Below are 12,100 nucleotides of genomic sequence, written 5' to 3' on the forward strand. Positions count from 1 at the left end.
AGAAATGTTGGGATGGTGTGCATCCCTTCAGGTGAAGGCAGAGCCAAGAATGGGGCTGTGCATCCCGGAATTCTGATGTTGGCTTAGCCGTCGGCTTGCTGCTCTTCTTCAGTCAGTCTACAGTCGTCCAAAGTAAACAGGCATCCAGTGGTTGCCCAGAAATAGACCACACACACCTGGCACACGCCAACGCCTTTCCACTGTAGATCTCTCTTTTCTGACGGACATTCATTACTTAATTGCACAACCTGGGTTTATAAGATTTACTGAAAGAAGCGTATGTGTGCTGCAAGCTGAGAGACATGAAGTCTGAGACTGAAAAAGTGTGGGAGGAAAATGGAGGTGTGTGCAGGTGGGGGCCCTGCACATCAGTGCTGAGCTACAGCCTTGAACTACACATTTTCTGAGTTTCAAGTGTACAATGATAAAAAGTTTTCACCTAAACTAACCATCCCCTCAACAAGATGCATCTGTTAATATTTCCGATGCCTAAAACTATCAAGATATCAAGATAAAATCATATTTGTTTCAGTTCTCTCCTCATTTTTTAAAATGTCCTCTCCCCTTTTTGTAATCACAACAAGAACATACAAATGCAAGCATTGACAAGTGTAATATTCACACACTTACACAACACCGCCCTCTGACAAGTAGAAACATCTCATGTGGTTTTATTTTGCCAACTAAAAAGAATCTTCCATTCTGACATGATAATTTAACATTAATGTTTATTTCAAATTTTTTAAAATATTTACAGATACAAATTTCAAATGGTAAGTGCACTATAAAAGAGAGTAAACAGAAAAAATGTGTTGTTTTTTTCTAAAACATATCAGAAACAATTAATTCATTCTTGAGCTGTGCAAAACGCATCACACTTCAGATGAAAGTAAAAACTTGTCCTGAAATAAAAGGCAATAAATTGCCTGCAATTGGTTAACAAAACAGCAAAGTGTGTATCAAGTTTTTTCCTAAAACCAACACCACAACCACATCCCCTGACCCTCACCATCTAAAGACAACACACCCGCTGTCAATCCCGAGAGGGAGAAAAACATGGTGTCATCACTCTCACAACTAGTGATATTACTCATGGCTTTGACAGCCTGAGGACAAGCTGACATTCAATTATGAACACAAACACAGTGACGAAAAAGCATTGCAAAATTCACGTGGGTTGAAAAATAAACAAACAGAGCAGGTAAAACTGATGGACGGTTCCTGTGAAGCGTTCTGTCGGCTGACAGCCTCTCAGTCAGAGGGGGTTTCCCCAGGTCGGACTGTCCCTGCGGTTTCTCGTGTCCTTTATGCCGGAACTCTCTCCAAAAGTACCTGCAGCATTATTGTCCAGGAAAACCCCAACACGCCTGGAATTTAATACCGTTGACTGTGACCTCTTCATGAAGATGATGTGTCAAACAGAAATGTCCCTGACAATCATCAGACTTGTAAAAACAAAAGCTCTCTTCCATCCAGGTTATCCTGGTCCTCATGTCCATTGGCATCTTTTATCCAATTTTGTTTTTGTTCATAATAAATCCTTTTGATCCTTTCAACACACTTTTACACATGTGTATCGCTTCTTTAGGAATCTGTCCAACCAACAAATAAATTAATTCATTTCAAGACAGATATTTCAGTACTGCAAAGAAGAAGTATATACACATACAAATATCTATAATATCTATATAAGAAGTCCATGGATTGATGTGCTTCCGAAATGATAATGGCAGAGCTCAAAGGAGGACAGCTTGACCACAAAGATTACTTTCAATACTTTCCTTTTCTCTTGTCTGCATTATTCTCATCCTCTTTATCTGTGTGCTCCTCTGGTCTCAAACACGACTTCTATCTCAGTTTATGTTTGAGGGGAGGCAGAGCAGTGTGCCATGTTGTTTTTTTAGCTACACTTGCAGGACTTCACGATCATATTGGACAGCTGCTCCACCTGAAAGTAAAAGTAATACAGTAACGTGATAAGGTTTTGCTTTCAAATCAAACTGTTCTGCAAACATTTCACCTCAGAATGGTTACTTGGCTGCAGTGTATATACCTTGTGTTGCCTGCCCACGTAGTAGAGGATTGGCAGTGGGTCCAGTGCCTGGGGAACACAGCAGGGCTGGGCAGAGGCTCCTGGGTTGTGATGCTTGTACAAGGCCAAAATCTGTAAACAATTAAACATGATGGAAATAAAAGAACACAAAGAACTGAGTTTTATGAACGATATGACGTGTACAAGAGCAACAGTAATACAAAATCCAGGTAATAGCTATGTTTGTTTATTTATATTTCCCCCTGTTTCCCCCCTGTTTGTCTGTTGATTGATTTTGCTTGCATACACAAAAATCTACTGAACAGATGAGACGTGTAATCAGGGCTATTTCATTTTGGTGCAGATTTCTTTCTCTTTTACTATTTTCACCAGGGCATAGTTTTTGGATCTTAGTTCGTTAGTTTACTAAGTGCTATTCCACTCTGAAGAGAATATTGTTCCAAGATTAATATAAATTCCAGTACACTTTTATGTTCAAATACAGATTACTACCACAAGATTTTCAACAAAGTCTACACTTGTGGCTCTGAGGTCAGTTTTCAGTAGCTGCATGCTACCGCATTATACCTGAGAATATTTGTTTTCAGCATTCCAGATGTAGGTGCAGGATCCCATGCAGTAGTTAGCGTGGTAGCCTGTCGGCTTATGTATCCACTTCCAGCCCAGATCTTTCCTGAAGTCGATGTACAGGCTCCGCACGCAGCAGGTCTCTGTCTGGCTGCATGAGAGAAAAAAGGGAAAGTGATGTTGATAAGATGATGAGATGCTATAGATAGATTATCTTAGAGTACAGTGTCTGAAGAGCTCCCATGCTGAAAATCAGTCAGCTCTAAAGCTGCAATAACAATAGTTTTAATGTAAGAATTCAAATTTGTCTTTGAGAAGTCTTCTCATCCTAAAAACAACCATGTTAAATGAAAAACAGAACGAGAACGAACTAGAGCCAGTGCTCCAGTGCAGTTGTGGTTTAGAGGTTTCAAGGTTTGTGGTCTGAGCCCCAGCTCCTCTGTTCCACACATTTAAGCATCCTTGAAAAAGAAGACACAAACCACTATTGCTCCTGATGGCCAGGCCGTCTGCCTGGTATGGCAGCTTTGCCTTGTTTCGGTTTGTGGGTAAATGAGAGGCACATGCAAATACTGTGCATTTACAATGCAAATATTAAAATGACCACATACTTATAAAGTGGATTAACTGGAGTGAGCTGCCATTTTGTTTGGTGGTCAATGAAAAAATATAATTTACAGTGTAGGATTGCTTACGCTGTACATGCATCCTTCGCATCTGTGGAGCGTTTTTTGCGTGAGCTGAGGTGGGTGCTGGTGTTCTGAGGGATGGACATGGTGAGGATGTAGGGTGGTTGCTGCCCCAACTCTTGTATTGCTACCAAGTCTCCTCTGACTGGATTAATGCCAGAGATGACAAAACGGAAATTGCTGTCCGTGTTTGGCTCGTGTTCGCTGCATCCACAGAAGAGCCTGAGTTGGAAACAACGCTCGTCCTCTAGCGAGACAGAAATTTAAAACATAACCGGTTAGTCACTCATCAAGGAAGCAGATGGACAAAGGTCATAGCACTAGATCACTATGAGCTACACTTGTTTACTGGAACCCACCTGTTTCTTTGAGCCAGCTCTGCAGGGTCTCTGTGACATCGAATGACAACCACTTGTCTTTCGAATAGTTTGTTATAAAGCGGGAAGCAAGATAACGGGCTGACGTCCCCAGCCCGCGGTACAGCTCCACCCGCTGCTCATTGACTATCATGGGTTTCTGGATGAGCATCCGCAGCTCCGCACTAGTCAACAGGCGGTAATCCCCCACACTTTGTCGTATTTGAGAGATGTTGAAGTACATCAGGATCTTTTTGGAATCTCGATCAGTGTCATTTTTTTCTGTGATTTAAAAAAAGGGAGAATTACTTATTTGGAGCCTTGTTAAACAGATATCTTCTATGAGGTCATCTGCTTGATATCACTAATCGATTTCTGATCCTTTGTGTATTTCACACCAGCTGTCCTATAATCTGGTTTCTCTTCTTTCCATAAAGAAGGTTAACAACTTTGAAGGGGAATTATATGTTCTTTTTTTAATAAATATATCATAAAAGGCAAATACACCTTCTCCTTCCCAAGTCTCCCCCCATGCCCCTGAGGTACTGAAACAATAATAAATGTGCACATAGCTTGACATCCATACAAAAAATACATATATTTTACAAACATTCAAGATTCAAGATTCATGTGCATAAAGAAGTAAACAGAAATAATAACGATAGCAGGTAAATTAAGAAATGAAAGGAAAATTACACATGGTTACATGGTTACAATGGAATTCTACCACGGCTTTAAAAAAAGATTTAGATGGTTGCCAAGCGCCAAGAGCTCATTTTTTCTTCATGGACATGAAACATAACCTCTGTTATCCATTAGTCACTTTGAGGGGAGATAATATTTCTATTTGGATCTTCTATATGGCACAGAGCAAAATTGAGATGATCATCCACTGAGGTCACATCAAACAGTGACATTAATGGAACAAGACCGAAAACAAAATGTGTAAAATTAGTATTTTAACTTTTCATTATGTAAAATATAGCTATTAAATCAAGACTATGTGAGTAGAAAGTATCACTGTAAATCTATGCTCTCCCTCTATTCTCTGTTTTGTTCCATTTTGTGGTTATGGAGTGGTGGTGAAGCTCTGGTGTGTTTTTGATAATTGGCAAAACCTAATTACAGCAAAAAATGCAGTGAACTTTGTACAAAACACTAAAAACATTGTGCAATATCTCTAAGCAACAGAAAGTATGAATTATTTCATAATAGAACATGGATGGCAGTGGAACAGTTAATAGACATGAGTTAAAGAATCAACATACCACATTTTTACACTATAATGAAAAGTCCCTTTTAGTATTTACTTTTTTTATTATTTGATATTCGCATGCTTGGCGCATACAACACAGTAATTTACTACGCAATGTAGTAGTGGGAAGTTTATTACTCAAGTTAACTTCATGAAGTTCTTGGGAAAAAAGGGTTTTCATAACTGTACACACATTCATAAAATGGAATGGCCAAGTTTACACCATTACCCAATATTCATAAGTGCAGCCAAACACTCATCTACTCCAGCAGCTGTAAATTGACCATAGAGAGCATTTTGTTTTCTTACAGGATTGCTGCCCATTTGAGCAACTTCTATTCCTTGGCTGCCCATAACATGACAGCAGGAACATTCCCCCCCCACACAGAGCCTGACAGAAAACAGAACCAAGCTACTGAAGGCTTTAATAACATAAATCTTTCAGAGTTACATTATCGAGGATTTAGTCAGATCAAGACGTGCAAAGATAAGTGCAGGAAGGCAGATGGTCGAGAGTGAAACGCTGTGTAGAAAGAGAATGACAGGAGGTGGTTAAGGGAGGGGGGTATAACAGGGTCAATGCAAAGAAAACAGCAGAGTGAAGAATGCACTCATATGAATTTAACTCACAGAGGTGAGGCGTAGACGGTGTGAGTGGGGGTGCAGAGAAATTGGAGAATTGAAGCCCAGGGCCGTGATCCAGGCTGGGAAAGTCTAATGTGCCTCAGCCTGCCAAAAGTGGGTATCTCATACTCTAAAGTCCGGGAAGTACTTGTTGACAGCAGCTACACAACGCAACCACACATACTTGTGCTGCATAGTCGAACCAGGCTGTACCAGGATCCTCCATGTCAAGGCTGCATGTGTATCGTTTACCAGTATCACCATCTGTGTTGCTGCTGAGGTTGAGTTTCACCCCTTGTACTGAAGCCAAAGTGAAACTGAAAAGAGCTGGTGCGGAGTGCAAAGGGAAACGAGATGACATTTTATGGCCCCACCCAGAGCAGAGTTGTATGTTTGGTTGTGAGAGCATGAATGGAAACATGGATTGTCACCGCCGTGTACAGTACGTGTGGAGAGTGGTGACTTAGAGTGATGACGTACCAAGCAACACCGGGCATGGAAACTCATCGTCTTTAGCTAGTTTACGTAAACTGCGATAAATCTGTTATGGGTGAGAGGATTGTTTACCAAAGAGGAAATTAAGTCACTTCCTGGAGGAAGCATATTGGCTGCGGCAGCATATTTTTGGGTAAACTCTTTCCTCACTTCTACTTTCTAATTAACACAGCTCACATCACCTCTGGCAGATTATCACTGAACTGTAATAATGTAATGTAAAATTTCTTCTAAACGAATGAACCAATATAAGGCCTCGCTCTTTCAGATTTGGGTAAAGATAGCACCTGAGCCGGCGTACTAACATGGGTGTGGGGGGATTTGTGTGTTGAATCAGGGCCTATCCGCAAGACAGCTGTTGTAACAGGTAGGGAGACAGCCCTGTAATTACCAGTGGGTAGAACCAGATTCCAGCAACAGGCTAAATACCTGCCTCCTTCATATGCTCAGCTCCACCTTCCCATATCCCACTGGTCGATGTCTTGTTTCCCCACCTCACCCTGTGTTACACATGGAGTCTCTGACTCGCGTTGCTTCGCTTCTCCATCCAAAGGTGGTAGCAACTTTATTTTCTATGTTCCTAAGTTGTGGTGTTCATCTCAGTACTGTGGCCGATGTCCAAACGTGGAAAGAGTTCATTGGACGAGCACCATATTAAATATAAGAGGTCAATTTGTGTGGGCTTCGAGGAAGGGTGTTACTGCAAATTCACTGAAGGAATTCGGCCTCATCCACCAGATAGTTACCACATTGGATATAAAATCTATTAAGCTCTAAACAATACAGACTATAACAATGCATCCCTGAAGGCTGTTGTGGGGAATCAGGAAAGTTAAGTCCGGGTGTGCAGTAAAAACAACCATAAAATGAAATAAATGACAGTTCATGAAGGTTTAAAATAAACCTGCTTTTTACTTCCCACAGGACAACAGAAGCCTGATTGCCTCCCACACACGCTCATAAAAAGGTATAGTTTTTATTTTATTTTTTAAATAATTGCATTTACACATGGCATTCACCCTCTCTCAATGTTGTGGAGGTTGGGTCTGTTTTAAGAAGCCTCACTGAGGGTTAAGAGTGAGGAGGGGTGTTCACTGGCATTCCACAGAGGTAGGAAACACATGCTCCCCATGGGCACTGCCTGCACCGGACCTGAGTCACTCAAGATCTCAGTGGCCATCAGCCTGCCTTCCTTCCTGCAAAGCTGCCCTGTCACAAACACGCTGCAAACACACTGATAATAGGCTCAGGAAACCCAGCAGAGAGCGGCAAGGGGGGAGGAGAGAGATAGAGACGGATAATCAAGGGCAAAGAGACATAAAAATAAAATAGAAAATGTTCAGGAAGAAAAGATATGATGGAGAACAGGTGACAGGATAAGCAAGGGAGAGCCCTATGCTCAAGTTTCAGGAAACCCCCAATCCTCAAGGGACGGAGAGAAAAAAAAACAGAAAATGAAAGAGAAGTAGACATGGTGAGGGTGAAGGAGTGCACTTCATGTCTTCTCTAATCTAATTTTTTCAGTTTTTCCTCCTGGTTTTCATCTGAGCACAACAAACTCATGCCCATCGTTATGAAAGTTTCTTTGTTCTCCCTTTGGTCTGCACACGGTCCATCCACTGTTTCTTTTGAAGTGGTGAATAAAAGAGGGATAGTGTGGATGCCTGCCTGATACAGAGAGGAGTATGGGCACGTAGAGAACAATGGAGCAAAGAAACAAAACCAAAAGAATATGTTTATCATAATGGCTTAAGAGTCATTGCATGATTACAGTCAAAAAACATTTGGCTGCACAAACAGCACACAAAGGCTCGCCAAACAAACAGCGCTAATAAAGCAGTAAAAAATGCTGTGGATACCATGAAAGCAGCGCAAGAGCATCGGAACAGATGCAACTCACAGTCCTGCTAACTTGTAACGTCTGTGATCTCTGAACTCGTCAAGCTGCCTGAAGATGTTGGGTGGAGATCAGAAGGGGAACACGTGTTCAGGGAATTTATAGATGAATATTGGCAAAGACACCAGCCATTGGCCAAATTATGTTTAATTTAGGCTGTAACTACATCATCCATCGATCCCAGCGATTTAAATGCCAAGATGTGGCGAGCTGACAAAAGTAGACACAGGTTAATTTATCTTTTACCAGAAACAATTCTTGATGTAAGATCAGAAGAATGACCACTTTCAAGAATACAAGCAATGTTTGCCAGATACAATTTTGGATAATTTTGAGCCTAGACCTTAAGAAGTGACATTTTGGTTGGTCCTAACTCTCTGACCTACTTTCAATGGACTGCTTCCAAGGTTAGGCTGGGGTTAGAGTAAGGGTTGGGCATCTAGTTATGATGGTTAAGGTTAGGGGCTATGGAATGCATTACTCTCACTATTACAAGGTTGTGTGTGTGTAGGAGCATAAATCACAGACAAACCATTACTTGACAGTCTTAGTGGGGTAGTTAAGCCTCCATGACAACGGGTGTCCATGTGTGCAAAACAACTTATGTTTGAGTAATCTGGTACTCACTGTTCTCAACCCTGAACTTGTGCAGCACCTTGGCAAAGTACTCCTCCTCCTCCTGCTCTGTGGAGATGTCTGTCTTGATGTCAGTCTGCTGCTCCTTCAGCATCTCCTTGGTGTTGTTGTAGAGCGACAGCAGAGTGCTGGGGATATCCTCGTCATCTCCAGCTTGATCAGGCTCAGGCTCTTTTGGCAAACGCAATTTGCTGAGGATCTGGCTCCTAATAGCCTCAATGCGCTTTTTCTTCACCATCTCCAGATCCACTGTCTTACACGTAGACATGCCACTTACATTGCCCACTGTGTATACAACCATGAGCATCAACAGTGCCAGCTTCATGGTACCAACCTGACTGTAACAGCTTCTGTGCTTCGGTTTTTTGGTAAATCCTCCCTCACCTTCTCTTTCACTGCCTGCCTCCAATGCTCAGGGAATAGTGAATCAGCGGAGAGGTGTGACTGACGCAAGTATTTATCCACAGGAGAACAATTAAAGCAGTGTTGAGAGTCCTAGAAGTTCGGGACTACCAGTGCCCCTGCTGCCGCCACTGCTATGAAAACCACCCAACACTTGTGGCTTGTTTGCATAGAAGCAGGTGGGGAGAATCCCTGTGGGCAGACAGACATCGAGCGATGAGCCAGCCTCTGACTCAGCCTCGCAGGTAACTCAGTGACGTTGAAGTGAGTCCAGAGTGCAGCTGTCAAATGCTAACAGAGTCCATCAAGCATGCACACAGACAGAGCTCCCAAGCCTCAGAAGACTTCTGAAGCACCCATCAATCTACAGATACTCGGAACACAACAGAGCTGCTTCTGAACCGACAAACCAACTTGTGACTGATATGTTCACTATAAAATTGAAGTAAGTTTACCTCCACGTGTCAGCTCAGTGCTGTATTGCTCAACAGTCAGTCTGTGTGAAGGGAGTTGTACAACGCAGCACCCAACTTACATACATTTGACACTAGGGCTTTCAGCTGACACGGCTTCCTGTCCTCTTCCTGTCCTCTCCCACGAGGTCTCTTCAACCAGTCAGGATTATTCTGTACATGGATGTAATGTCTAACCCCTTTGAGAAAGAGAAAATAGCAATGACCTGTCCTATGCTTAAACTGTAGAAATGACCTTCCTGTTTCTCTGTTGTTGAAGTTTGATGAGATGACTTCTGGCTTCCTTTACAACCCAGATAAAACTCTCTGACAATTTGAGTCAGTCCAGTGCTGATCAAGTATCCACAGTGAAGAGAATGAAAGTATAAAACAGTATTCAAAAGTTTTACCTCCACGAAATTAGTCAGACACCTATGCAGTCAAGAAATGCCCCTACATTAAAAAACATCTGACAAACTTGTACCACTCTGACTACCTCTTTTTCAGCAGCGACAGCATGTGATCTGTGTACAGCTGCACTTCACCAGAAGTTTCTTTCAACGCCTCACAGAGAGAACAGCTGTTATTCTATTTGTGTCTTCATTCTCAAATATAAAATGATATGTTAGTGTACTCTCTCAGATGAAAACACAGCAAAACTCTCCTTGTAAATGAAAATCTGTCCTCCTGTGACAAAGTATTAAGCTTGACAAACCTTCTGTTTAAATGACCGTATACCATCCAGTCACAGCAGCAGCAACGGCAGCAGAAGCAAGAGTAACAGTCCCTCTCAGGCTGCTTTGGGAATCAGATTGCAGTCTCGTCTGTGTCCTGTCTCCCCTTCTATCCATCCATCGGTATCACCTCGTTTATGCCCTCTACAGCTCCTTCACACCCTCCCTCTTGAGTCTTTTCTGACACAACTCCCTATTCACACCTCTCTTTAACTCCCTGCCTCTCTCCTTGTGCGCTCCCTCTTTTCTAGTGCTTGTCAGAGCTTGCTGGTGACAAAGTGATTTGTGGGAGCTCGTCGCTCAGCTAACTTTTCTCCTGCACTCACTCGCTCTGCCTCTGCCTCTCACTCTCCCTCTAACTCTTCTTTTTTTGGTTCCTGTTACTCGTCTAATAGAGCGAGGAGCTCTCCGCCCAGGAAATGAGGGTAACGGCCACAGTGTAAAACATCTGCTGTTGAACAGAGCTCTGCTGCCTGCCGCTCATCCACACCAGGAAGCCAGCAGCTGAACGCGCTGAGTTAGTAGCAGTCAGGGTCACCAGCTCTCTCTCACACACTCTCTGGCCTGTCTGAGGTTGTGGCAATGATGACTGACAATGTCAACAAGCCTCGCATGGCATCTAGTGTCTCGCCAGCTGGCCGCCACGTTTACCTGGTGGCTGCGAAGGTGAGGGCCTGCCAGGCCAAAGAGCTGAGGCACTTGGCACGAGTTGGTCTAAAAGTAGCCTGGTGGATTTCAAGGGATGGAGAGCCAACAGGACTGTGTGGTCCCCAAGGTCTGCGTACTTTTTAGAGGTGGGATTGTGTATTTTCACAAGGAAGCCAGACTAAAACAAAACCTTTGGTGGTTTCAATCATCTTGTCTCTGTCTGAGGGATGATTCAACAGGGAAATAAAGACAGTAAATGGCCATTGTAGTCTCAGAGTTTTTAGGTTTTGGCCATGTTCCCGATTGGTGTCTATTGTTAAGTTGTAGAGACGGAGCTATTCATTAAACACTGTTAATAAGACATTCCACATAAGGAAACTGTATGCAGAAATCCCCTAAAAACCAGCTACGCAAACAACAGAAAACAATGACAAAATCAAACACAGGTGCTGTAGTTTATCCCACAATCACATCCGCATTTTCTCAGTGATTTACCATCAATGATAAGATGTTGAGAATAAAGTAAATGTAGCTATCAAATGTCAATGATCTGAACTGTAACTTGTTGTGTGTGTCTGTGGAAATGTGAGTGTGCACTGTCACCTTCTGGTCAAAGATGGTACGACATTTACATGTGCTCTGATGGTTTTCTTCTTAGTGATGAGAAAAACGTTTGGGGTTGTCATCAAAAACATTATTTGCACTTACAGATGTATATTTTTTATTTTTTTAATAGTAATTATGTAGAACAAAATAACATTATAACTGCAGCATAGATGAGGTAGAGAACACAAAAGACAATAATTTAGAGAGCACTTACCTTAGCCAAAGCCCAGCAGTTCCCTTTTGAAACCACATCTAAATTCACCAAAGCGCACAAACTCATTAACATAAATTTCCTAAACACCCCTCATACTATTTCAAGATCCATTAATTATTCTATGAGAAAGCTGTTCTTTCCTGACCCATACCTCATCTCTCCACCAAGTTTTGTAGAAGTCCGTCCAGTAATTTTTGCATAATCCTGCTTAATAACAGGCAAATACAGATGAATACACAACCTCCTTGGTAGAGGTAAGCAGTGAATGATAACACATGTTTAATTGCACTGTAACAACATTTCCCAAGTATATATTCTGAAATATTTCCTCTGCTCTCCATTGGTGGTTTGACACTGGCCTCTAAACACAACAACCCTGGTGCCTGACTGACTCCACACAACCAACACGTCTTACCAGACTGCCATGGGACATTTCATACCCTTTGCCACAAGGTCTCCATGCCAGCACCTC

At 42.3% G+C, this 12,100-nt stretch overlaps 1 protein-coding gene across 1 annotated transcript; it reads right to left on the bottom strand.

Moving 5' to 3' along the window:
* Positions 1 to 711: 711 nt before the first annotated feature.
* Positions 712 to 10,574, bottom strand: tgfb1a (transforming growth factor, beta 1a). The gene is made up of 6 exons (XM_020088612.2): positions 8,564 to 10,574; positions 3,669 to 3,947; positions 3,316 to 3,556; positions 2,621 to 2,771; positions 2,054 to 2,164; positions 712 to 1,948 (listed from the first exon to the last, which is right to left on the bottom strand). Exons 1-6 carry the CDS (start codon positions 8,895 to 8,897, stop codon positions 1,901 to 1,903), a joined length of 1,164 nt encoding a protein of 387 aa, XP_019944171.1. The 5' UTR covers positions 8,898 to 10,574; the 3' UTR covers positions 712 to 1,900.
* Between the last annotated feature and the right edge of the window lie 1,526 nt (positions 10,575 to 12,100).

This window comes from Paralichthys olivaceus, chromosome 11, assembly GCF_024713975.1.
Source record: "Paralichthys olivaceus isolate ysfri-2021 chromosome 11, ASM2471397v2, whole genome shotgun sequence".
NCBI classification, from domain to species: Eukaryota; Metazoa; Chordata; class Actinopteri; order Pleuronectiformes; family Paralichthyidae; genus Paralichthys; species Paralichthys olivaceus.

Coding starts and splice junctions, on each gene's coding strand:
- tgfb1a (XM_020088612.2), bottom strand. CDS start 8,897: ATGAAGCTGGCACTGTTGATGCTCATGGTTGTATACACAGTGGGCAAT. Junction 3,557..3,668: donor GAGCTGGCTCAAAGAAACAG/GTGGGTTCCAGT, acceptor CTGTCTCGCTAG/AGGACGAGCGTTGTTTCCAA. Junction 1,949..2,053: donor ACGTGGGCAGGCAACACAAG/GTATATACACTG, acceptor TTTTACTTTCAG/GTGGAGCAGCTGTCCAATAT.